This window comes from Phyllostomus hastatus, unplaced genomic scaffold (genome assembly GCF_019186645.2).
Source record: "Phyllostomus hastatus isolate PE091 unplaced genomic scaffold, TTU_PhHast_1.1 phas_contig_283, whole genome shotgun sequence".
Taxonomy (NCBI): Eukaryota; Metazoa; Chordata; class Mammalia; order Chiroptera; family Phyllostomidae; genus Phyllostomus; species Phyllostomus hastatus.
The window spans coordinates 1,803,206-1,828,306 of NW_025333833.1; the positions used below are offsets into that span (position 1 = coordinate 1,803,206).

Sequence of the window (25,101 nt, forward strand, 5' to 3'; positions counted from 1 at the left end):
GGGCCGCCACTCCCCGGGAGTTCTTCAGCGGGGCTTCATCCTCCCGGAATTCTCCTGGCTGCGAGCCTCCAGCCTCGCCTGCCCCGGAGCCGGCCTTCCCGTCACCCCCTGTGCCCGGCCTGGCCTTTCCCGTCCCAGAGAGCCCCCACCCCCACCTCCCCTCACCCCGGCACCCCCAGACCTGCCCCTGCTTCTGCCTGACGTGTCCCCTGCCCTCTAGTCCGGTCGCTTTGAAGCCCAAGGACTCGTGTCTGTCGCTCCGCTGCCGTCTGCATCAGGGCTCAGCCCTGCGTCCTTCCCTCCGGCCGCCCCGGGGCTGCTGCCGCCCGGTCTGTCTGCCCCGTGGACGCGGTGGGGGGACCTGGGCTCTCGTCTCTGCTCACTGCGCCTCCAACGCCTCGGTGCTCCACACACTTGAGTGACCGTGACAAGGTCCGCTTCCGTGGGGCTGAGTTTTATGGGGGCTCCTCTGGGTCATTTTGTTTTGTTTTTTTCATTCTGCCGTCAGAATTCAAGATCTGGCAGGTCAGCCTGACGTGTGCTTGTGGGGTGATGGTGCCGCCCGTCTTCACGGGAGTCGCTGTCAGCCGAGTGACCACTGGACGGCGGAGGGCAGCGCCGCGGGGGGTGGACCGTGCGTGCCTGTGCTGGAACTCGGGGGGAGCACAGAAGAAATCTTCAGCCTCCTGCATTTAACCAGTGCTCCTTTGCATCAAAAGTGACTGAAGAAGAGCGTGGAAAAGTCAGCTTTACATGAACCCCGTGTTCCTAGCCAAACCCCTGCTCTTCCGTTGAGCTCTTAGGCCGAAGAGGGAGGGTCGGGGGTCCCCGGCTCACAGGTTTTTCTGGGGGTGGCACAAGGTTTTAATGCATTCGAAGGAACATTTATCACATTTCTGCATGTTTTTCCCTTCATCAAAAGTAACAGGTGCTCTCACGAAAGACTGATACATAATGCCGTTGGAGGGCTGCCTCTCTTATTTTCCTTACATCACTTAATGGGGTCCGAAATGATCTGATTATGGCCTGTTTCTTCTCAAAATAGGTTTACTAATAATAGCTAGTGTGTTCCAAACACTGACCGTGTTTTATGTTTATTAACTCTTTAATCCTTCTAAGAGCCTGGGGAGGTAACAGTGTCATTATCCTCCGCCTCCAGTGGGAAATGTAGCAGAGAAGTTCAGGGACTGCGTTAAGAGCTGTGAGCAGCTAGCTACCTGCTGGGAATGCCGAAACCCACCAGCCCGGCCCCCGTGCTCCTGAGTCTCAGCGGAACCTCACAGGCAGGTGCAACTGCCACCCCAGAGCCAGCCCGGCCGGGGCCCTGCCTTCTGCTCCTTGGAGGCACCTGGAGTGTGGAATAAACGTGAAATACACCCCTGAAATGTGCACATGAAACCCTAGTTCAGCCCCTTCCTCAGCACCATTTGTTTTTTTTTTTCTAAGGCTCTCTCTCTCTCCAATAACAAACACACACTTAAGCCAGATATCATTTTTAAAAGGATTTTATTTACTTATTTATTTTTAGGGAGAGAGAGGAAGGCATACGGGGACCTGGCCCGCAACCCAGGCACGTGCCCTGACTGGGAATTGAACCCTTGACCCTTTGGTTTGCAGGCAGTCAATCCACCGAGTCACACCAGCCATGGCTTGTCCTTTTTATATAATTGTTTCCCTCTTGGGAAACACATTTTTTTCCTTCCCCAGGACTCCTTGGGGCCCATGCCCCTTGAGATGTGATATTATCTTAGCTGTGCCACAGTGAACAGGATGAGGTGGTTTTACGCGAGCCAAATAATTACCAGGCTCCCTGAGCGCTGGGAAATCGGCCTCGTCAGCAGTATCCGGGGGGCGGGGCGCTCCTGCCGGGCCGCGGCCACCTGCTTTCCCTTCTCGGCGGAGGACGTCATCCCTGTGAAGAATGTTCATGTCCCTGGGTTCTCGGAATACTCGGTATTGGGGGTTTCGAGCGTCCTGGGTTTTGACTGCCATCTTTTTCTAGTTCATGTAATTGTGTTGAGGAGGGAAAAGAGCCTGAAAAAGAAATTTTAATAATAACATTCAGGAGGTGGTCCAGTCTGTCTCTTCCTTCTGCCCCCGCCCCCCCCAGCAGAGGGCTTGCCTGCAGGACAGGGCCCCCCCCACCGGGGCCCTTGGGAAAGGGCACCGCTCCCCTGCGCGTGGTGCTGGGAGCACTGGCCCTCCCAGGAGGGAGCTTGAGGCCGGTGAGCAGGGAGCCCTTTGTGATACAGTGTTAACACACACCCAGTCTCCGGCTTAAAGATTTTATTTATTTTAGGACAGAGGGGAAGAAGGGAGGAAGAGAGGGAAACATCGATGCGTGGTTGCCTCTCTCACCCGCCCCTGCTGGGGACCTGGCCCGCAACCCAGGCACATGCCCGGACTGGGAATGGAACCCGTGGCGTGCTGGTTCGTAGGCCAGCGCTCAGTCCACTGAGCCACTCCAGCCAGGGCGGATCCTGGAAGCTGACTTGATTTAGAGTTCGGGAATATTTCTTCGGGTCCCAGCAGTGAGGTGGGAGCGAACTGAGCTCCCGAGAAGGCGTGTTGCACTTGAGTCCGGGCACAGGGTGCTCCGGCGCCCGGTGGACGCCTGGGCTCTGCCTGTGTGGGGGGAGGGGGGCGGGGGCGGGGGCGGTGCGCCGGGCAGACGGAATGAGCACGCGGCTGTGACGGCAGTAGTGCGTCTGCGTCAGTCCCCGTCCCAGCTGGAGGTCGTGCGGGCGGGAAATAGCTCCACCCTCCTGTTCGCGGGCCGCCCTCCCTTCCCATGCTGCCGCTGGTGCGCATGTGCGCGATTATAACGATTATAGCGTATCCCGCGTGCTACAAAGTAGTAACCAAACTTTTACCAAAGCAGGTAGAAGTTAAAATGCCGTGTACCAGGACAAACGGGGCTGCTCAGCGCTGCCACTTCTAGCGCACGGATCTCGTTGTATTTCCCCTTCCATGTATCTTCAACGTTTTTTTGTTGTTTTGTTTTTTCTTTTTTTAGAAACTCGCGTGTACACCGCTGTTTCCTGATGACCCCCTCCCAGTATTAGGCATCCTCTCCTGACCTCTGATAGTGAATGATTACGTTTTACCTGGCACTGCCCCCGTGACTCTCCTGATGTAATCACATGGAGTTTCGGTTGGAGCAACGCTTCGGGTTTTACGTGGTTAGGATGGCGTGAGCGAGTTCTCCGCAGAGCTGCGCCGCGGTGGGGACGCGCTGGGTGTTCCCAACGCGTTAGCCGCCGTCCGAGTCGGGGAGAACGCGGGGGTCATGTTGCGGGTTTGCCTCTGGTTGTGAGTGAAGTTCACAGCGGTCCCGTGCTTGGCGTCTCTGTAGATTTGTTTAGTGGCTACCTGTTTTTGTTTTCCTCCTCGCGGTTCAGTTCTCCCTAACTCATTCGCGCAACCATTCTGGAACCTTACAAAGACGTGGCGGAGGCTACACTTCCAGACGAAGCAGCGTTGGGCTTCAGAGCGACTGGGGTTTGGGGGTGGGAATGGCCCTTCTGCAGGGCTGGGGCGGCTTGCTGGGTCCTGGCTGCCCTGGCCCTCCGCTCCCCTCACAGAACGGGTGCTCACAGGAGGGCGGGGCCCAGTGGGGGGAGAGGCGGATGAACGAGAGGATGAGCAGTGAGGAAGAAATGATGGGCCGTGGCTGGGTGGCTCAGTGGGTTGGGCATCGTCCCGTACACCAAAAGGTTGCAGGTTTGATCCTCGGTCACAGCACATGCCTGGGCTATGGGTTTGATCCCCGGCTGGGGCGTGTACACCAGTCCATGTTTCTCACTCACATCAGTGTTTCTCTCTCTCCCTCCTTCCCTCCCCACACCTCCTCTCTCTGAAGCCAGTAAACATGCCCTCGTTGAGTGAGGACTTCAAAAAATGCTGGGGGGGGGGGGGAAGAGCCTGGGACGTGCTCCCAGCACAAGGACCAGGCAGGTCCTCGGGGTGTCAGGGCTGATGGACTGTCATTGGAATAGTGTGCTGGGGGCGGGTGGGAGAGGGGCGGGTGGGAGAAGGGGGGTTGTGGTTTTGTGGGTCTCCTGCAGTTACCGGTGAGCCAGATGGAGGAGGGGGTCAGGTGGTTCCTGTACCCCCAGATCCCAACTGCAGGGCGGGCGCTGTCTGTGCAGATGGCCACACGGCCGGGTGGGGGTTCTGGATCCGGGAGGGGGTGGGGAGGCCCAGAGCCAGAGGACACTTTCCCCCTGGGGCTCCAGTTCATGAGCCTTCGCACCCTGATGAAGTGGGTGGTCCCAGCCTGGGACATGCTGGCCTCTGAGGTCAGAGGGCAGGGGTGGGGGGTGAGGGGGCGAAAGAGTGAGAGAACGCAGCTTTCTAATTGCCCCCCCCCCCAGGTTTGTAGGACACGATAAGATCCAGCGTTGATAGAGAGGAACGAGATGAATGCCGGAAACACTGTTCCTCTCCCGTGTTTGGCTCCGACGGGCTTTGTGTGCTGGGCGTCGGGGCCCAGCCTTGGGGGCGGGGGCGGTCAGGGGCAGGGCCGGCACCTCCGCGTCTGTGAGAGCTGGAGACGCTGGTGTCGGGTGGTGGGAACGGGTCCCCTGGGGCGGGGTGGGGGGCCGCGGGCTTTCAGGGCGGTGTCCTTCCCTCTGTCGTCGGCGTGCAGCCCTCGCCAAGGCCAGGCTGCCCATGAGTCCAGGCTTCTGTGACTCGGCCGTTTCCCGGAGGACGCAGGTGCAGCGCGTCACAGAGTGACTCAGCAGTAACAGAGTAACAGGTGACTCAGTCGCCCGAGCCAGCAGGCCAGGTGACCCCGAAGTGGTGGGGAGCAGCGAAAGGACTGAGACCGTCACCCCGTGTCCCAGGCCGAGGGGCAGCGGCCCTGGACCCGCAGTCCCTGCCGGGTCGGGTGGGACAGCCTGCGGCCGGGCGGACACAGCCCCCTGCTCCCCGTGTTGTGTCTGTCCGACCTCGGGAGCTGGCCCGGTGGCCCCGGGGGTCTGAGAGCCTGCGGTCCCCTCAGCCCCCGTGCCCTCGTCCCCCGTCCCCTCACCCCCAGCGGAGGTGGCCCTGAGCGCGTCTTTCTCTCCAGTTTCCCCCGTCTCCTGGCCCCAGCCTCCAGCACACAGACCCTCGGGTTCTCTCCCCTGGGTCTCGGTTTCTTCTTGGACCTTTGGAGGCTCTCGTTTTGTGCCGCGTGCTCGTCCCTGGACTTGGGGGTGCCGTTCCTAGGAGTCTCCTCCGAGCTAGCCTGGACGCCTGGCGCAGTGCATCCCCACCGGTGTCGTCCCCAGGTTCTGCGACGCTAAGCAAAAGGCCACGCACCAGAACTACCAGAACCCGTGGAACCAAAGGCTAGTCGATAGGTTCCAGGGCGAAGTCCGTACGGCTCCGCCTCAGCGTCACAGTGAAGTCGCTTCGAAGGAAGCAGCGTTGTCGTGCCGTCTGGCTTACCTGGGACGCTCTGGGGGCTCCTCCCAGAGTGGAGACATTCCGGATCAGGCCGGCAGTGCCGTGGCCTTGCGGCAGACGTCGCCGATGTCACGGAGAGGCCTTCCCCCCGTAAAGGCTGCTGTTCCCCAGGTTGTCCCTGTGCCCCGCCCCCGGGTTCTGTCCTTCCAGGCCGCCCACCCCTCTGGTCGGCGTTACGTGCCCTGGGAGTATCCGGGCCGGGCCCCTGATCCAAGGGGCCGTCGTCCAGCAGTGTTGCAGAACCCCCCCGGGTCACGGGGACAGACTAGAGAACTGTGGGCCGTGGTCCCAGCCGGTGTCAGACGTCCAGGAAGACCCGGCCCTGCCGGCGACGTCTCCCTCCCTCTCAGGACCTGCCAGCGGTGGGGGAGATGGGAGAACCTGGGTTTGGGGGCCACTCAGTGCCCGGCGGGTCATCTCGGGGGCTTTCATTCATGCCCACCTGCGTTCGCAAAGGAGAATGAAAAATTTACTCCCCTGTTCCAACCCTTACCTTGTTGGGCATATTCATGAGACTTTTTTTTGTTTTGTCTTCATGAAAAATAAGGAAAACCTGCTAAAAGACCAAATACTTACATTAAAAAAAAAGATTTTATTGTTTTTAGAGAGAGGGGAAGGGAAGGAGAAAGAGAGGGAGAGAAACATCAATGTGTGGTTGCCTCTCACGCGCCCCCTACTGGGGACCTGGCCCGCCACCCAGGCCTGTGTCCTGACTGGGCATCGAACCCGAGACCCTGTGGTTTGCAGGCTGGTGCTCAGTGCACTGAGCCACACCTCGGAGGGCGGGCACTCGGAGGGGGAGCGAGAGGCCGCGCGTTATCTCCGGAAGGACACAGATCGTCACGGGCAGAGGGCAGCCGGCCCTCCTCGGGGCTCCCTTCCCGAGGCTGCGGGCTCTCGCGGGGGTGGCGGCGCGTTGCCGTGAGTCGAGCTTTCTGGATCCGTTCCACGCACGCCCACTCCGGGCCGCCTGCGTCTGCGCGCACCTCGCGTCGCGATGCCCCAAAATAAGGTGCTTATCCATGGCAACGGACCCCGCTTCCTCGCCGCTGGTTCCAGCTCGGCTCACGGCCGGGCGGGCTGCAGGAGGCAGCCGGCGCCACCCTGGCGGGAAGTAAAGCTGCTGTCTCGCGTGCGTTCAGGCATTTCCCAGTGTTTGCACTCCCGGCCGAGCTCCTTCTGGTCCCGGCTGGGGCCCACGGAGCCCCTGTGGGCCGAGTTGCACGCCCCGGAGTTTCCGCAGGTGTCTGGACGCGTGCGGGGTGTGCTCCTGGCACCTGTGTGGGGTGATGTGCGGGAAGTCATGTGTCCCAGACTGGTGGGTGGAAGCAGGGCCCCCAGTGACGGAGAACGCGGAGGAACAGCCGATGGGTGGGGGCAGGGGGCCTGGGTGCCCATCTCCCCGTGGTGGGCAGAGGCGCGGCGTAGAGAAGTGGGGATGCTGAGCCCGCCCTCGCTCCCCAGGTGCCAGGTGAGCAACCTCAGCATCTCCCAGCGTCTCTGTGAAGTGGGGGTGTCTCCGGCACCCAGGGATCGAGTCACTGAAATGCAGAGGTGCTCTAGGGGTGACGGTGGTTTTGAACTGCAAGGAACTGCGTGTGGCAGAGGGACCCGTGTCTTTCCGTGTGGGAGGGCGGAGGGCTCTGTGGTGGGTGTTGCAACAGTGCATCCCATATGTGTCTACGTGTCTGCTGCACGCAGAGTAGACGGTAAGTCTGCGGCTCCCAGAGCACGCTCTTCCCCAGGCCCGCACAGCCCGCAGACGGCACGGCCAGTCCCAGAAGCTTCTCTTGGAAACCCGGTTTCTGCACAGCCAACTGGGGCCCATCGAAGCCGTGGGCACCCTGTGGGTCCTGGGTACCGTCTGCCACCTTGTCTGTTGCGTGCTTGCAGTGTGGCAGTGCAGGTGTCGTGGGTGAGTTGTGTTGGTTATCTTTTAAGTTTTCCCCTACGTGTAACCGGTAATGCACTTTAAGGGCACTGATTCTTAAAAACGTTTTTTCAGCACCACACCCTGGGTTCTTAGTCTTGGCTTCCTACTTGCTATCCCTGTGTGCACTGACCCTGCAGTGGCCAGAGGGGCGTCTCCTGGGAAGACACACTGGGGAGTGTGGCTTCGGCCGGGACACGTGGCTGCTGTGTCCGTGCGGCCCACAGGTGACCGCACTGCTTGCCTTCCAAACTCCAGGGCTGGGCCCCTCAGGGGGAGCCGGAAAGCTTTGCTGGATGAATTAATTAGAGAGCTCGGGCTGAGCCCAAGGTCACGGCTGCACATGCCGGCTGGGACCAGTATTTAGAGCCTGAGAATCTTTTTTTTTTTTTAAGATTTTACTTATTTTCAGACAGAAGGGAGGGAGGAAGAGAGAGGGAGAGAAACATCAATGTGTGCTTGCTTTTCGTGTGTTCTCCCACTGGGGACCTGGCCCGCAACCCAGGCCTGTGCCCTGACTGGGAATCGAACCGGCAACCCTTTGGTTCACAGGCTGGCATTCAGTTCACGGAGCCACACTGGTCAGGGGTAGAGCCAGAGAATGTTGATGTTTGGGGACGTGCGACACAGACGAGACTCGGGGGGCTGCCCACGCTCCACAGCTCTGTTCTCCGCGCAGGCGAGTGTCCGGGGGCTAGGGGAGCGTCGGCACTGGGGGCCGAGACGGGAGCGAGTCCGCTCACACCTGCGCCCGCCCGCCAGCGCTCCTCAGGTCTGCCCCGGCCGCAGGGGGTGGGCACCCAGCGTCGCGCCACTTGCTTTTCACCCAGAACTGAGAGAGACCGAGCCCAGCGCACGTGGCTCGCACAGCGGCTCCGAGGAGTCCTTCCAGCCGGGCTCCTGAGCGCCGTGGGTGCCGTGGGCGCCGTGGCCTGGCTGCCATCCCGTGGACCACCTGCGCCTCGGATTGGTCCAGCCAGCGCCGAGGGCCCGTGGTGTCCCTCCTACCCGGCGCGCAGAGAGGAGTCAGAGATGGCAGGGGACGGGGCTGGCACAGTGATGACGGTGCAGAGTGTGGCGGCGACACCCGGAAGAGCCGTCCCTGCTGGGGTGGGGAGTGGGGGGGGCAGGTGGCGGGAGGTGACGGCAGAGCTGGGCGGGAATTGGCCGGACTGGACTGGAGGGACGCGCGGGGAGGCCCTGCAGGCGGAACCTGGGAGCAGCAGAGTGCGCGTGTCGCCCGGGGACGTGGCCGGCCAGCGTGACAGCCCCGGTGCTGAGGGAGCGTTTGAATGACGTCCCAAGGCCACTGTGCACCACCTGTCCCTCACCCGCAGTGCCGGCTGTCGCTGACCGTCCTGCCGGACCTCCTCCTGCTCCCCATCCACGCTTTGCCCGCCCCCGGGAGCCGGTCAGAACCAGTCGGACACCCTCTGTCTCCCGGGGGAGGTTTCCCTGCGTCCCAGTCTGCGGGGGGGACCCAGAGCGGGTGTGGGAGGGGCTTGGCCCCTGGCATGCGCCCTCTGGGAGGTGGGGGGCTTGGTGGGGGGACTGGAGAGGGGTTGGTCCCTCTGGGCCATCACAGGAGCCCCGAGTTGGGGTCTGTCGTGTGTGTGTGTGGTGGGTGGGCGTGTGAGGCCCCTCTGGCCTTCCTGGAGTGTACCAGCCACTGCAGAAGCTGCACATTTGCTTCCATCCTGAGGTGTGAGGTCCTGGCCTCCTGTTTCATGGGAGGGGGTGGAGGCTCAGAGACCTTGGGTGGCCTGTCCAGTTCTCCCCAGGTGCCTCCTGCGTGGGGCGGGGTGGAGAGCCTGGTGCCGACAGCATCTGGGTTCCCGGGCGGCGCCCGGCAGCCTTGCTAGGCCGGCCCGTTTCTGCTGACAGAGGAACCAGCCGGCGGCTGTGATTGGCCTGGGAACTGGTCCCCGGGGAGAGCGGCTGAGGCCAGGGCGGCTCTGCTGGGCCTCGCAGCCGGAGTGTCTGGACACGGCGCGGCGTCTGCTGAGTTGGCAGCACCTGCTCCGAATCCCATGCGGTGGGCTACAGGTGATCCCAAAACCCCACCTGGTGCTCGTGGCTCAGCCCTCAGCCCCGAGGGCCCCCTGCAGGGGGAACCCGAGATGCAGCCCAGGGCCCCAGGACCGTCCCCTCCGAGTCTTTCTCTGCCCTCCCAGGCATTCCCAGCTTCCCGGCGAGCAGGCTGGCCGCCTTCCCTGCAGGGGAGGTCCCCGCGGGGCAGGGGCGCCCAGAGCTGGGGTGCTCCAGCGTGCTTGGGTGGCACGCGGCCCCGTGGGAGCCGGGGCAGTGTCTGTGCCGCCGTCAGAGGCCTCAAGGGGCGAGCTGAAGGGGGAGGGGCCCAGGCCATCACCTGGCCCGTCCGGGCTGGGTGGCTGTGGGTCGCTGGCAGCGTGTTTAGTGACCACGCGTTTGAAGGACGAGGACAACCGGGTGGTTCACGGAGTCACAGCGCCAAGGGCGCTGCAAGGCTGCCGCCAAACGGGCCCGAAGAGGCCGAGTTCTCTCGGGACTTGGAGTGCGCTGGGGCGGGTGTTCCCGGGGGTGGCGGCTGGCACCCACGGGGGCCCCTGAGCCCGGGGCTGCCTCTTCCGCCCGTGCTGGAGGCTCCTGGCCGCTGTCACGCGGGTCCCAGCCCTCAGTCACGTGTCCGCGGCCGGGCTCTGAACATGCCCCTGCACTTCGGACCTGACAGCTGTCCTGCTCATGGGGTGGAAGCCAGCCTCCCTCCCGCCCCCCTTGCCTGGCCCGGGGCAGCAGCCTCCGTCCGGTCGCCCGGTTGCCCGCCCGGCTCCTCCTCTGTGGGCTCTGGCAGGGCGGGAGCTTCAGCCTTCGTGGCTCGGGGCGGGGGCACTGTCCCGTCGGCTATGGGACAGTCCCCTGCCTGCCGCCCCCCCCCCGCCCCCCCGCCGGACTTCCACCAGCTCCCCGCCCTTTCCGCGGCTCCTGGCTGTCTGCAGGCCGAGTGGGCCGCCTGCCTCTCTGCATCAGTGTCCTCCTCCCCCCACTTCCCCACCGCTGTCCTGTCCTGTCTTCCTCGGGTGCCTTGAAGGCTCCCTGTCACCCCGCTGGGCTGCGTTTGTCTCTGCTGAAGTCTTCCTGTGGTTGATGAAGGGGGAGAGGGGACAGTGGCCCACCCCCGGCCCCCTCCCTGGGTCTAGCAGAGTCATCTAATGCTACTCCCTCCCCTCCCCTCCCCTCCCCCACCCCTCCCCTCCCTTGCCCTCCCCTTCCCTCCCTTCCCCTTATCTCCCCTCCCCTCCGGGCGTGGTAGGGTCCTTGGCTTGGTGGTGGCTACCTAACCCAGTACAAGCAGGAGCATTAACACTGCTTTTGGTTTAAAAACAAATCAATACGGGGAAAAGAAAAGCAAGCAACTCGTCAAATAGAATTTGTGCCTCACGGTGGTAGAATGAATTGCACTCGGTTTATTGAATGCCTAGTTTGTACTATAAGACAGCCCCCCCCCCCCCACATACACACTGGGCCACTTCACAGATGCAGAAACTGAGGCTGGAGGGGGCTCCTGGCCGCAGTGGGATTCGAACCCAGCTCCCTGTAACCGGGGCCTGGTTTTCTGCTCTGTGCTATACCGCCTCCGGGAAAAGCCACACCACCCTGGTGATTTCCATAAACCTTGTCCTCGTGTTCAAGGAAGCCTACTACGGAGAATTCCGGGGTGGGCCTTGGCAGGCAGGAGGGGTTGAACGGGAGCCCTGGTCGGTTTTCTTCTTACACGCCTGCCACGGGAAGGCCTTCGCTTGCTTCTCGAGAAGGAAGACCTCCCACCTACCCCCTGGGAATCCTCACTCGGCTCTTGACCGAGAACTCACAGAAGGCGCCTCTCGCTCGTGCTCTCACCTGCCCTGTGCCCGTGGGCGTCGCCTCTGTCCCCCGTGTTCCCTTCCTTCCCAGGAGCCCCACTGGACACAGTTCTCGGAAGCCGGGCCTCCACCTGGGCTCCAAGCCTCTCCCTTCGACGGCACAGCCACTCCCTCCCAGCGTGACGGGGACGTGGCCGAGGCAGCCAGGGCCAGCAGCCTCGGCGGGGCTGTCGCCGGGCCGCGTCCCCGCCGCTCAGCCGTGCGCGCCGGCTCCTGCAAATTTGGGGGGCCTGGAGGCTGTTTCCCCTGGCACCCCCAGGTCAGCAGGGCTCAGCCACAGGGCCCTTTCCGGGGCCAACACCTGGGGAACCTTCGCTTTAGGGAGACGTGGTGCAGACGTCTCCCAAGCAGCCTCTTGCTTCCGCGGGAGCCGGCTGCTGGCTCCCAAGGGGTCCTAAGGGTCCTAAATGAGAATGAAAGTGCTCCATGGAGAAACGCCCCCATCGTTGCCTGACCCCCACCCCCCGCCCCCGCCTCACTGGAAAGGTGGCAGAGAAGCTGCTTAGGTCGGTGTGTGAGAGCAGACCTGGGGCTGGGGCGGCTCTGTCTGCGTGGGAAGGGCAGACCTGGGGCCGAGGCGGCTCTGTCTGCATGGGAAGGGCAGAGGCTGATGTGTCCCACCCAGGGGCCTTGGCAGGCTGCTGGCTGCAGAGCGCTGGTTTTTTTGGCTGGTTCTCAGCTGCCCAGGCAGGTTTGGGCCGTGGGTGGGAAACCCGTGATTAATTATGGGCGAGCCTGGGGCCCGAGGGCGGGGGCCTGCTGCTTGCCGTGGGGGTGTCCGTCCGGGGGCCGCTCTCCTGCACCCAGCACCCAGGGGTGCTGGCCGTCTGCTGGACAGGTGCGCACCCTAAGAGCAGAGCGTGTGCTTGAGGGCTCCTCTCCGGGGACGCCCAGAGACACAGTGGGGCCGAGGGGTCTGCGGTGACGCCCTGCAGGAGGTGGGCAGGCGATGCATTGGCCAGAAACCACACTGGACATTTTCTGTGAGAGGCGAGAAGGAAAAGCTTCAGACACGTGGGTCTTTCTGGATCCTCAAGCACCAGCATTGACTCACTTGTATTCCTTCTCTCTCTCTCTCTTTTTTTTTTTTAAGAGACAGGAGGAGGGAGGGAGAAAGGGAGGCAGAGAAACATGGGTGTGGGAGAGAAACATCCATCGGTTGCCTCTTGCATGCGCACCGACCGGGGACCTAAACCACAACCCAGGCATGTGCCCTGACTGGGAATCGAACCGGTGACCTTTAGGATTGTGGGGTGACGCCCAACCCCCTGAGCCGCGCCAGTCAGGGCTGTGCTGGCTCTTTTGCACGTAAGCTTGAGAGCGGCAGCACTCCCTGGTTTGCAGACAGACCGCCCCTGTCTCCGCAGCAGCTCGGGTCCAGTGGACGCCGGGAGCCACGCTGGGCACCTGGCCCTCGCTTGTTTGTGTGCAAAACTCTGTCCCCATGTTGCACTGTCCCTGAGCCGTCGGGCGGCCACGTGTTAGTGAGTTGGGGGCGTCTCGTCAAGAAGGAAGCGAGGGTTTCAAGCCAGGGCCTTCCGTGGGGTTAAAGGAGACGTCGTCGGCGGAACCGGATGCTGGAAAAGCACGTTGACGATTAGCGTTGGGCTTGACCCTCATGCGGTGGAGCCTGAGTCGCCTCCAATTGGCGGGGTTGGGGGGGGTGTCGTTCTGGTCCCGAAGACACTGCTTCGTGCTTCTGGTTTGCCGCCGCCGCCGCGCTCCGTGACGAGGACTCAGTTCTCCGTGCATCTGTGGGCAGCACACACGGCGGGTGTCAGCTGCGTGACGTGTCCGTGAAACGTGGCGGTCACCTTGCGTGGGTCATAAAAATGTCACGATGTCTTTGTTTTTTTTACACTCCCTGCCCTCTTTTTCCAACGAGCAGGTAAGCGGCCCCACCCATCAGGGTCCCAGACCTGCTCCCTGTTTTTGGTGTTAACATTCTTTGGCGTTTGTCGAGGTCACACTCACGGCCCCTGAGGAGAGGAGGAGGCCACAGCGTGTTTTCCGCCTCCAGCCGCGCGCCTGGGCCTGACGGGGACGGAGTGCCAGCCTCACCAGCGCACCCAGCTTCTCCTCTTCGTGGTCGTTCCTTAGGGCTACAAGTAGAGTGATTAAAAAAATCACATCTCGACCTGGCCGGCGTAGCTCAGTGGATTGAGCGTAGGCTGCAAACCAAAGTGTCGCAGGTTCGATTCCCAGTCGGGGCACATGCCTGGGTTGCAGGCCATGGCCCCCAGCAACCGCACACTGATGTTTCTCTCTCTCTCTCTTTCTCCCTCCCTTCCCTGCCTAAAAATAAATAAATAAAATCCTTTAAAAAAATCACATCTCAGAAGCAAACGTCATTGTTTTTATAAGTATCAGTAACTTCTGTGGGGGGGGTGGACCTCTTTCAGCTTGAGACTTGTCATCGGGGGTAACAAATAACTAGAGTCCTGGCCTGGGCTGGGGAGCTCAGTGGGTTAGAGCATTGTCCCGATAGGCCAGGGCTGCAGGTTCGAGCCCCAGGCAGGCATGTATAGGGATCAGCCAGTGAGCCCTGACTGGTGTGGCTCAGTGGACTGAGTGCCCGCCTGCGAACCAAAGGGTCGCTGGTTGAATTCCCAGTCAAGGCAACTGCCTGGGTTGCGGGCCAGGTCCCCAGTTGGGGACATGTGAGAGGCAACCACACATTGATGTTTCTTTTTCTCCCTGCCTTCCCCTCTAAAATAAATAAAGAAATCTAAAAAAAAAAAAAATAAAGAATGAACCAATGAATATATCAGTAAGGGGAATACCAGATAAATGTCTCTCAGAAACAACACATAAAAAAAAAATCTTTAAAACAGTATGAAGAAGGAAAAAAATGATTTACGCTTTCTTTCCCCAGACTGTTTTGCTACTTGAATCCCCTGAGGGATGATCTCGAGGTTCACCCACATTCTGCTGGGCTCACGGCTTCCTTCCCGTGCGGGTGCGTACCCCCTCCTTGGGGCGTGCCTCTGCCGCGCCCGCTCATCCGTGGCGGGCCCTCGGGCTGCTTCCGCCTCTCGGCCATGAATCACGCCGCCGCGAACGCTGGTGGGCAGGCACCTGCTTCCTGCTGCGGGTCCCGCCGGGCTCGGCCTGGCAGTGGGATCGCCGGGCGCCGGGGCCGGTCTGTGTTCAGGGTTTCCAGGGGTCGCTGCAGGGTTTGGCGTCCCGCCAGCACCGCCCCGGGTTCCGCCGTCCCCTCATGCTTCCTAATGCTTCTTACTTATTTAATTTTCCGAATAACAGCCGTCCTGCCGGGTGAGAAGAAAGGGATAGAACACTGGGGTTTTGACTGTGTTTCCTGATGGTGAGTGGTGCTGAGCATCTTTCCGGGTGCTCATTGGCCGTTTATGTGTGTGTGTGTGTGTGTGTGTGTGTGTGTGTGTGTGTGTGTGTGTGTGTGTATATATATATTTATATTTACTTATTTATCCCTGGGAGAGATACCGGTTCCAGTCTTGCCCTCGTTTTCATCAGGCTTTTTGGGTTGAGTTGTAGGAATTCTTTTTTTTTTTAAAAGATTTTATTTATTTATTTTTGGAGAGGGGAGGGAGGGAGAAAGAGAGGGAGAAAAACATCAGTGTGCAGTTGCTGGGGGTCATGGCCTGCAACCCAGGCATGTGCCCTGACTGGGAATCGAACCTGCGACACTTTGGTTAGCAGCCCGAGCTCAATCCACTAAGCTACGCCAGCCAGGGAGTTGTAGGAATTCTTTATGGTTTCTGGATGCCGATCTTCCTGTTCGATATGTGATCCATGAACATTTTCTCCTGTTCCTTGGGTCGCGTTTTTACTGTGTGGATAGCGCCCTTTGATGAACGACAGTTTTTAGTTTTGAAGTCCATCGTATTTACTTTTCCTCCATTGCCTGTGGTTTTGCTGTCCCGTCCAAGGAGTCACTGCCAAATCCAACATCACGATGCGTCCCTCCTGCGTTTTCTTCTGAGTTGGATGGTTCAGACTCTCATGTGTGGGCCTCTCATCCCTGTGGAGTTCATTCCTTTTGAAGATTATCTATTTATTTGTTTAGAGGGAGGGGAAGGGAGGGAGAAAGAGAGGCAGAGAAACGTCAAAGTGTGGTTGCCTCTCACGCGCCCCCTACTGGGGACCTGGCCTGCAACTAAGCATGTGTCCTGACTGGGAATCAAACCAGTGACCCTTTGATTTGCAGGCTGGTGCTCAGTCCACTGAGCCACGCCAGCCAGGGCTACAGTTAAATTTTTTAAAATTGATTTTGAGAGAGAGAAGGAAAGAAATACCAATTCATTGTTCCACTTTTGCATTCATTGGCTGATCTTGTGTTTGCTGTCTTGTGCTGACCAGGGATTGAACCCGAAACCTGGCCGGCCAGGGCATTTTGAGTTGATTTGTGTACACTGCGTAAAGTGAGGTTCCAGCTTCACCCCTTTGGGCAGGGGGGCATGTGGTTACCCAGCTCTCCCGATGGGTCCGTTTTAGTGCATGAAAGGAGACGCTGCGGTGCCCGTCCTCGCAGGGGTCCCAGCTAACGGCTTGGGAGGGAGAGGTCCCAGCCTCGCCTGCACTGTGGGCTGCCGGCCCCCTGCGGGGGGCTCTCTGGGGGGGGCCCTGGGTGCACTGTTTCCTGGAAATCTGCAGGGGCCGGCACAGGTGAGCGGGGTAGGGGGGGGCAGCTTGTGCAGGGGAGATGAGAAGCACACGGGAGTTGTGTGCTGCCTCCTCACTTCCTGTCTCCGCTTCTGTGTGTTCTGTTTGCCGGGGGCTCGCCGCGGCTGAAACGTCCCAGCAGTCTTCCGTCTGTGGTGTTCTCGGGGGGTGGGGGGGGTGAGTGTGTGTGCTGATTTTAGCTCTTTGTCACGGTGGGGAGAAACGCGACTTCACACCCTTCCCAGCGCGCCCGCGCCCGGCCCCGGGGTGTTTCGGGAGAAGATGACTTGATGAGTGGCTGTCGCCCGTCAGCGCCGGCGGGGTGCGCCGCGGGCCCAGTTCCTGTGGGCGCAGCTGCGGGCCCGAGGGCGGGTCCCGCGTGTCTCTCCCGGCGAATCCCCGGGGGACGCAGCTGCAGGGTTTTCTGTGACTGCATGTGCAGGGGGGGCTCGGAGCGGCCCCCCTCTGTGAGGTCTCGCTTCCGTTCCGTTAGTGCCCTCTGTGCCCCCCGGGGGGGGCGGTGTCTGGCCCCCACCCGCAGGTTCAGGGGTGGCGGCGGCTGGGGTGGTGCCCTCTGCTGGCCCCCCTTCGATCAGTCAGGGTTGGGGGTAGCGGGGGAAGGCAACGCAAGGGTGGGTGAGAGGGTCGCTCGGGGGAAGAGGACTTAGGGGTGTTGGTTATCAGTTTCCGCGTGTGAAAGTCTTTCCTGCATATAAAAACACGTAAAGGTCATCAGTTCAGCTACACCGGTAAGAACTGTTTAGGGAACACCACTTTAAAGTAAAAGGAGAGTGAACTGGAAGAAAGCATTGGCGGTGCAGATGAGGAATGGCCAGTTTTCTTGGCGTGTAAAGGACTTTTGTAAATCGGCACGAGAAACCAGTAATCCGACGGAAACGCGAGGGCAGGGTTCCTGCAGGCGGGGGGCCGGAAGGGAGAAGCGGGGAGCGGTCCGGCCCGTGGAGATGCCGACGTGTCCTCACTTACGCGGGCTCGGGAGCCGGGGCGGGGGTGGGGGGGTGTCCCGAAGGGAAGGAGGCAGCGGACGCGCAGACCCGTGGACGGCGGGAGCCCGCTGGGGTGTGTTCGGAGATGTGCCGATGCAGGCTCTCTGCCCTCGAAGCGTGTCCTACAGACACCCCCCCCCCCACGCCTTCCGCTCGGGTTGGAAAACGCCGCACTCAGCAGTGTACACGCCCTCCATGGCCGCACGATGGGGCGGCCTTAAGCCCACGAGTGGGCGGGGGCTCATACAGCGCGGTGTCAGAGTCTGGGTTGGGGGAGCGTGCCCACCCACACTCGTGGCTTCACCTGCGGCGATCACCTCGGAAGGGAGGCGCGTGGGACTGAAAACACAGGGGCTGCATGGGGTCAGGGGTCGGGGGTCAGCGGATGGGGGTGTGGGGTGGGAGGAGGCGGCCTCGGCACTCTGGGCCTTCTTTCCCTTGGGTGCCCCGTCGGAGACACAGCCTCTCGGCGGGCGGGCAGCCCCGAGGAGGGTGCCGGAGATAAGGGAAGGACTTGGAAAGACCAGGGCCAGAACCCGAGGACAGGAACCGGAGTCTCGGCTCAGGCGTCGGAGCAGCAGGACGGACGGACGGACGGACGGACGGACGGAGCTCGGGGCGCCCTGGCGGAGGGAGGACAGAGTTCGGTCGGGGTCTGTGTGTGTGAAAACGCCAGACGAGCCATCGCCGCCACCTGAGCCGCAGGAGGAACAGCTGCCCCGGGAAGCGTCCGTGTGGACGGCAGCGTGGGGAGGCTCGGGGAACAGGGCAGTTTGCCGTGGGCGTGAGTCTCGGGTTGGACACCGTCTTCCGTGCGTCAGCCCGTCCGTGCAGTGGAGGGCGTCGTGTCTCAAGGTCGACAAGGACAGGGGCCACCCGAGAGGTGACTGGCGAGGGTGCGGTTGCGTCGGGAGTCAGGCCGGGGCCTGCGTGCCCCCCCCGATTCTCAAGGCCCCGAATGTTGCTGCGGCGGTTCGGGGTCCTTTTTGTCCATCTTGCTTTTTTCTTTGTTCTTCGTCTGTCTTGCCCAGAAGTTTATTGGGGCTTTTCTGTCGAAACAGTAAAACCTCTCTGAAACCACACTCGTGCACAGTGGCTGGATCTGGAAACTTCTTCGTCACCAGAGAAACAAACAGTAAGATGAGGCCCAGGGCTCGGGGTAGTGTTACTTTTTTTCCTTTTGTAAAGACTTTATTTATTTATTTTTACAGACGGGAGGGGAGGGAGGCAGAGGGGGAGAAACACCAGTATGTGCCTCTCATACGCACCCTGACTGGAGCCCGAACCCCTGACCTTTGCTTTGCGGGACAGCGCTGGGCCTGCTGAGCCCCGCCGGTCAGGTCTGTGCTGTGACTTCTTCAGCACAGTTGAAGTTTTTAAAAACCGGTGGAGTCTGGTTAGCCCGTGTGCTAATTATTAACCCAGGAATGCGGTGAAGCGGACTCGGCCGGCGGGAGGTCGCCCTGGGAGCCGCAGGAATGCCTGGGGGAATTCCGCCGGACCAGGCGGGGAGAGGACATGGTGCACGTTCTCCTGCATGCGGCTTCGGGGCGAACAAAACCAGCTGCGTGCAGGAGTGAGAGGGCTCCGTGGTTAGGGGAGAGAGAGATGAAACCCGCCCGGTACAGAAGGACGGGCGTGTTCGTCGCCCAGGGCTGCAGTGCCGTGCCCACCGCACAGACTCGGAGCCGGAGGACGGCGGAGACCCACCCTCCTCTGGTTCTGGAGGCCAGACCCCACGGCCCTGCTGCCCCGGCGCCTTGGCTCTGCGGGCCCTGCCAGCGGCTGGTGGCTGTCCTCGGCTCAGACAGAGGTCATCCAGCCCATGCCTCCGTCCTCACGTGCCCCCCCACCCCCACCTCTGTGTTTCCTCCTTGTCTGTTTCTTTCAAGGGCATTTGTCATGGGTTCAGCACCCGCCCCCCCATCCAGGACGGTCTCACCACGCGATCCTTCACCTTGGTTCCACTTGCAAAGACCTTTGTTCAAAATAAGGCCACGTTCTGAGGTTCGGGGGGTTAGGACCTGGTTGTCTGTTTGGGGGGGCGGCCACGGTGTCACCCAAGACAGCCTGTCGATTGGCCTCCCAAATTTACGCCTGTGCCGTGGGCCAGACACACTCACCCCGCAGCAGCTCGCCGCTGGCGAACGCTGGCTCGTGGGGACGGAGAGGTGGAGGGTGAGGGGCTTCAGGCCACCCCCTCGTCCGGGGTCATCCTGGAGTCCCACCCGGGAGGAGGAAGTGACAGAGAGAGAGCCTGTGTGCCCGCGCCTCGGTGTCCCCAAGGAGGGCGCTTGACAAGACACAGCCAGGGCGCTGGCGTCGAAGCAAAAACATGTTTGCGTCATCACGGGGCCGTCCTGCCCCGTCGTGCGTGGGGGGCCGCCACCCCTGTCGTCCCTGACCCTGGCCGGCCACTGGCGGTGCCCCGTTTCCACACTTCGTCGTTTCTAGAATGTTACACGCGTGGGTTGGTGCGTGGCGCAGCCTTCTCCCGTGAGCCTCCGTCCCTGGAGATTCGTGGGGCAGTAACTGGCGCCCTCTGGTGGCTCAGCAGCGCCCCGTGGGGTGGGGTGGGGTGGGGCGGGGTGGACGGGCCGCCGGCTGTGTGACCTTTCCTCGTCGGGGGGCATCCGGGTGGGAGAGCTGCCGTGCACGTGTGTCCGTGTGAACACGCGGTCACGTCTCCGGGGTACACGCCTGGGGCACAGTTGCCAGGTCCTGGGGCGGTTGCATGTTTGTTTTTCCAGAAAGCGTGGAATTGTTCTCCTGCGTAGCTGGATCCCCTCACCACCCACCGTGCTCCTGGCATGTAGAACTCTCTCTCGTCACGGGTGCTGGCTGTCAGCACTGGGCTTCCGTCTGCAGCTGTTCTCATAGGACCGTCATGAAGTGACGTCCCGGTTTGGATTCTCGTGTCCCCGGGGGCTGGTGGAGCCGGATCTCCTCTCGTGTGCTGCCGTGTCGTGTGTGTACCTGCGTGGGGGGCACCGCCTCTGTGTGTCTTCCGCCCACGTCCTCGCGGATGGTCTCTGAACTGTGCAGGCTTGGAAAGTCTTTACACGTGCCAGGTGACAGCCCGCTTTGTGAGTGTCCCTGCCTGCGGCTTGTCTCTTCATCCTCTTCAGAGAGTTTCCCCAAGTTTTACTTGAAAAAAAATTTATTGATTGATTTTTAGAGGGCGGGGGGAAGGGGGCACGGAGAGGAAGAGAGAGAGAGAGAGACATCGATTTGTTGTCCCACTCATTTATGTGTTCGTTGGCTGCTGCTTGTATGTGCCCTGACCGGGGATCGAACCGGCAACCTTGGTGAACCGAGACGCTCCAGCCAGCTGAGCCGCCCGACCAGGCCCCACCGAGTTTTACTCTGGGTGACGTTCAGTGTCTCCGCGGGTTAGGTGTTCCGTGTCAAGCCCCCAAAATCTCTGCCACGCCCTGGACCCTGAAGACTTCCTCTCGTGTTTTTTCTTAGTAACTTTCGCGTTTTATGTTTTCCGTGAGGCCCGGACCCAAGTTGAGTTAATTCTCCCGCAAGGTGAGAGGGCTGGCTCAGGCCACTTCGGGTGCCCGGCACGTCCAGCTGCTCCAGCCCCGTGTCCAGAGAAGGCCACCGAGGTGCACTGGCGTTTTGCCCAAACAGTTGCACAGAGTTGGCGTGGGTCCCCGACAGAAGGTCAGCCTGTATCCGAGCGAGTGTGGCTCCTGTCCCTGGAGGCAGCCAGAGATGATCCTTGGAGAAGGTGTCACTGCAGCTCCTCTTTTCCAGCCGAAGAGTGGCCGTCGTCACGTCTGATGGCGCCCAGCATGGTCAGCGCACTGAGGAACATGGTCTGGGTTGCGTTTGTTTATCCGTTGGACTCCGGGGAGTTTGGGGACTCGGGGGGTGCTGGGGAACGATCCGGAAGGAGCGACTGGAGGAACCGGAGTCTGGGGGGAGATGGCGGTGGCCGCGAGGAGTGAGTCTGAGGTCGCCGGGTCCAAGGACAGGCGAGGGGACGTGGGCGCTGAGCGCCTGCTCTCGGCCCCCTCCCCCGCTGCCGCCCGGTGGTCAGGCGCTGGCACCGGCGCCCGGGGAGATCTGGGAGGAAACAAGAATTAAAAAGCCGGGGTTCGATAGCGTCTCTGCCGTCGGAACAGGGCTCGCGGGACGGGAAGCGTTAACTGGTCTGCTTCACAACAAAGCCTGGCGCCCGGCCCGGGCGGCCTCCTCGCGGACTGGGCAGAGGGTCAAGCTGGCCGCGCGCTCCTCCGTCCATTCAGTCTCTGGAAACGGGGAGGTCGGCGCCTTTCCTCTGGAGCCTGTCCCCCAGAAGGACCCCGGGTCCCGGCCGTCGTCTGTTAACAGGCTCTTTATCCCCGCCCAGGGGGCTAGACGGAAGCCAGTGGGCGGCATTGGGATGCCCCGGCCAGAGTTGTCCTTGTCTTTTCCCGGGACAGAGTCCCCCCACCCCAACCCTGTTCATGGGCTCTGCCGTCTCAGCCTGCCCCCCGACCCTCTCGGAAGACGGGGAGGGCGACAGGGCCGACCGCACCCGCGCCTGCACGGCGGGGAGAAGAGACCCTCCGACCGGCTCCCCCTCAGGGTTTCCACCTTTGGGAGAGGGGTGCACAGCAGCAAGACGAGCCCAGTGAGTGTGAGAGAGAGAGTGTGAGTGTGAGAGTGAGTGTGTGATTGTGAGAGTGATTGTGAGTGTGAGTGAGAGTGTGAGTGTGTGAAAGTGTGAGAGTGTGAGTGAGTGGGTGTGACTGGGAGTGTGTGAGGGTGTGAGTGTGTGCGTGTGAGTGAGAGTGTGAGTGTGAGAGATTATGAGAGTGTGAGTGTAAGAGAGTGTGAGAGAGTGTGTCTGTGTGGGGAGTGCAGAGGGGGTCCACAGACCCCCGTTTCGGGCCCAGAGTCTGCACGGGGAGACCGCAGTCCATCGGCATTTGGTGCTACGTGATTCACGCCCACCTGCCGGGCCTGCGTCACCGCCTGGACACACAGGCACCGTCCTGCCCTGCCCTGCCTTTGCTTGGTGGCAGCTGTCAGCCAGGCCGTGGCTGAGACCAGAGCTTGGCTCCCTGAGAGGGTGGGGGCATGCACGTGTGCACCCATGCACACGTGTGCACGCGTACACCCCCCCCCCCAGTAGGGGTGCCCTTGTCACAGTGAGCGCTGTGTGGAGGAAGGCTCCTAACAAGAAGCTCCCGGAGCCCACCACCCTGCCTGCGTTTCGCTGCGTTTATTCTGTGATGCTGGAACGGGCGGGGGCCTGGGGGAGGGGTCCTGCAGACCCCCCAGAAGTCGGGGCCCCTTCCCTGTGATCATCGCTGAGAGAGGCGCACGTCCTCAGCGGCGGGCGTGGGAGCCTGAGGGCACTGCCGGGACCCACCCGCTGGGGCCTGTGGACCAGCTGTTGACCCCCCCGGGGGCTCCCGAGGGGGCGTGTCTGAGGAAGGGGGGCCCTGCTCGCGGCTCAGCACACCCGGGGGCCCGCCGGGTCGTGAAGGTCCCTGTGGGCGTGTGCCCTGCGTTGCCAAGCGTCCTTCGGGCCCACAGCTACCGGCTTCGAACGGCTGGCTGCTTTCGAATGTAATCCAAGTTTAGCTTTCCAATACCTGGGACAGGTGGGCGGGTGCTGTTTTTTTTCTTCTAGCTTTTTTTTTTAAATATTTATTTTTAGAGAGAGGGGAAGGACAGGAGGGAGAGAGGGAGAGAAACATCCATGTGTGGTTGCCTCTCACACGCCCCCTACTGGGCGGGACGTGTCCGGCGCCCAGCCTCGTGCCGCGTGTGTGGGGACTGCTCGGGGGGAGCCTGGCTCTGGCCCGCTGGGGAGGGTGGGTGAGCCCCGGGGGGCGGGCCGTGGGTTTGGCCGTTCGGGTTGCAGCCTCGTGCAGGTCCTTCAGCTTCTGTCGCCCTGTCCCCACCCCCAGAAGAGGAACAGTTTTCCCCGGATTAAGGTGGTGATCGGTAAACCTGGTCACTTTAAAGTAAGGGGAGCCAGTACCCAGCAAAGCAGGAAGCTGCCCGTGGCAGCCCGGCCCTCGTAACCACAGTCATTGTTTCTCACTGTGGCCGCCCAGGCTGGCGGAAGCTTCCCCGCCCTAACCGCACGCCGTGGGCCTCGCGGTCGCGGTGGAGGCATGCACTCAGGCGGTCGGGCAGCCGGTCCCCAGAACTCGATCCCCCGAGGCCGAAACCGGACCCCGAGGCCTCTGTCCGCGCCCCGCCCCGGGCCCTGGCACCCTGCCCTCGGCGTGTCGTCTCTCTGACTTGGACTGGGTGCCGCCTGCACGTGGGGTCATCTGGCGCTTGTCTCGGGTGACTGTAATTATTCTCAGTCCTGGGCCCCCCTCTCCCCGGAAGTCGCTCGCTCCCTCCTCCTTCCCCTGCTGCAGGCTCTGCCGCCGGCTGGCCCCCGAGTGATCGACCAGTTCTCTCCTTTCTCGAGGGAGTGAGACACCTTGTGGCACCCTCTGGTGCCTGGGACAGGGGCACCCAGGGAAGAGTGAAGGGGACGTAGAAGCCAGGGGACATTCAGGCAGGAGAGGACGGCTCTCTCTCGGGGGCACGGCGCAGCCCGGCGGCCCCTCCCCCGGCCGTGGGGAAATTCAAGCTACGCCCCCCCCACCGTGGGGAGAGGAGTCACGTGAGCCTCTCTCTGTGTCCCGTGCCCGATTCCCCGGTGCCCTGGGCTTTCCTGGCCCATTTGAAACGGAGCCCGTGGGTTCGAGTTCACTCGGGAATGGCGTCCCCAACGGTGCGTGTGTAGGTATCGGCGACGTAGGGATCCCAGGTTACTCTCGCTCCACGTGTCTGTGAACTGGCACGTGGTTTTATGCCGAGTGGGTGAAGGACCCGAGGCCGAGGACGAGAGCAAAAGGCACCGGCGGCAGAGGCGGGGGGGGTGGCGGAACGCCATGCCTGGCTTTCCTGGGGGCCGCCTGAGCTCTGCGTGGGTTGGGGGGGAACACACAGAGCGACGTCCCGTGAACACCCGGTCACTTCTCGACCGGAGCCGTCTGGCCCATCAGCCCGCCACCGTGGGCTTCCTGTCCGCCCTGCTGCCCTTTCTGTGTGAGCGTCCCCGGGCGCGAGCAGTGGAGAGTGAGCCTGTGGGGACTGTCAGCGGTGCTCTGGGAAAGGCTGTGCTTGGGGGGAGGGGGCGAGAAACGACAGCCCCCCCACTGTCACCGCCGATGCCCGAGAAGAGCCAGCTGTGCTGTGGGCGGGGCCTGCCCCCCCCCAGCAGATGCGCCCTGTCCCTCAGCCCCGGGCTCTCGCACCCGAGCCCTCGCTGCCCGGGGCCGGGGCCACCCCTCCACTCGTAGCGCTCTCTCCTCGCAGACCTCCGTGTGCGCGAAGATCGTGCAGCTCCTGGGCCAGAACGAGGTGGACTGCCGCCAGAAGAAGGTGGTCATCGTGAGCCAGGACAGCTTCTACCGCGTCCTCACGTCGGAGCAGAAGGCCAAGGCCCTGAGGGGCCAGTTCAACTTCGATCACCCAGGTGAGCTGGGGCTCCCGGGGCAGAGGGGGGAGCTGCCTGGCCTTGCTGTTTGGGGGCTGAGGGAGCCTGGCAGGGTCCCGGGGGGGCTGCACGGGAGGCAGTTTTCCCACACGGCACGCAGTTCTCGGCTCCCCAAACTTCGTGGGGTTTGTGTCCTGGACGAGGTGACCCTGTGTGAGCCCGTCACTCGAGATGGGCCAGACCCAGGAGAGACCATGCACGGCTGGTGGTCCTGTCCCCTCCACTCTGAAGCAGCCTGTCCATCCCACTGTCCCCGGCACCCGGCACCCGGCACTGGGCAGATGTGCGTGGGTGTCAGACTCATGGGCTGGCTGGCAGGGGGGCGGTGGGGGCCTGGGGTGGCGGCCTCAGTGACTTTTGCCAGGACAGTCCTTGGTCCTTGATCAGCACACTGCCCCTTTGGCTGGAGGTTCTTTTTTTTTAAGATTTTGTTTACTTAATTTTTTAGAGAGAGAGGAAGGGAGGGAGAAAGGGAGAGAAACATCAATGTGTGGTTGCTGCTTGCACACCCATTGCTTGGGACCTGGCCCCCAACCCAGGCACGTGCCCCGACTGGGAATTGAACAGGTGACCCTTTGGTTTGCAGGCTGGCACTCAATCCACCGAGCCACACCAGCCAGGGCGGCTGGGGGTTCCCTAGTTGTTGGAAATTGG

At 61.9% G+C, this 25,101-nt stretch overlaps 1 protein-coding gene across 2 annotated transcripts in view; it reads left to right on the plus strand.

Annotated features, from left to right (window-relative positions):
- Nucleotides 1-25,101, plus strand: part of UCK2 (uridine-cytidine kinase 2) — a 46,093-nt gene that overhangs the window by 12,159 nt on the left and 8,833 nt on the right. The window contains exons 1-2 of one of the 2 annotated variants that reach the window (XM_045838519.1): nucleotides 14,463-14,611; nucleotides 24,267-24,426. In XM_045838519.1, coding sequence (XP_045694475.1) covers nucleotides 14,609-14,611; nucleotides 24,267-24,426 — 163 coding nt within the window. In that variant the 5' untranslated portion in view covers nucleotides 14,463-14,608. Of the gene's footprint in view, nucleotides 1-14,462; nucleotides 14,612-24,266; nucleotides 24,427-25,101 lie in introns of those variants that run through there. The other variant, XM_045838518.1, reaches the window with a different exon arrangement.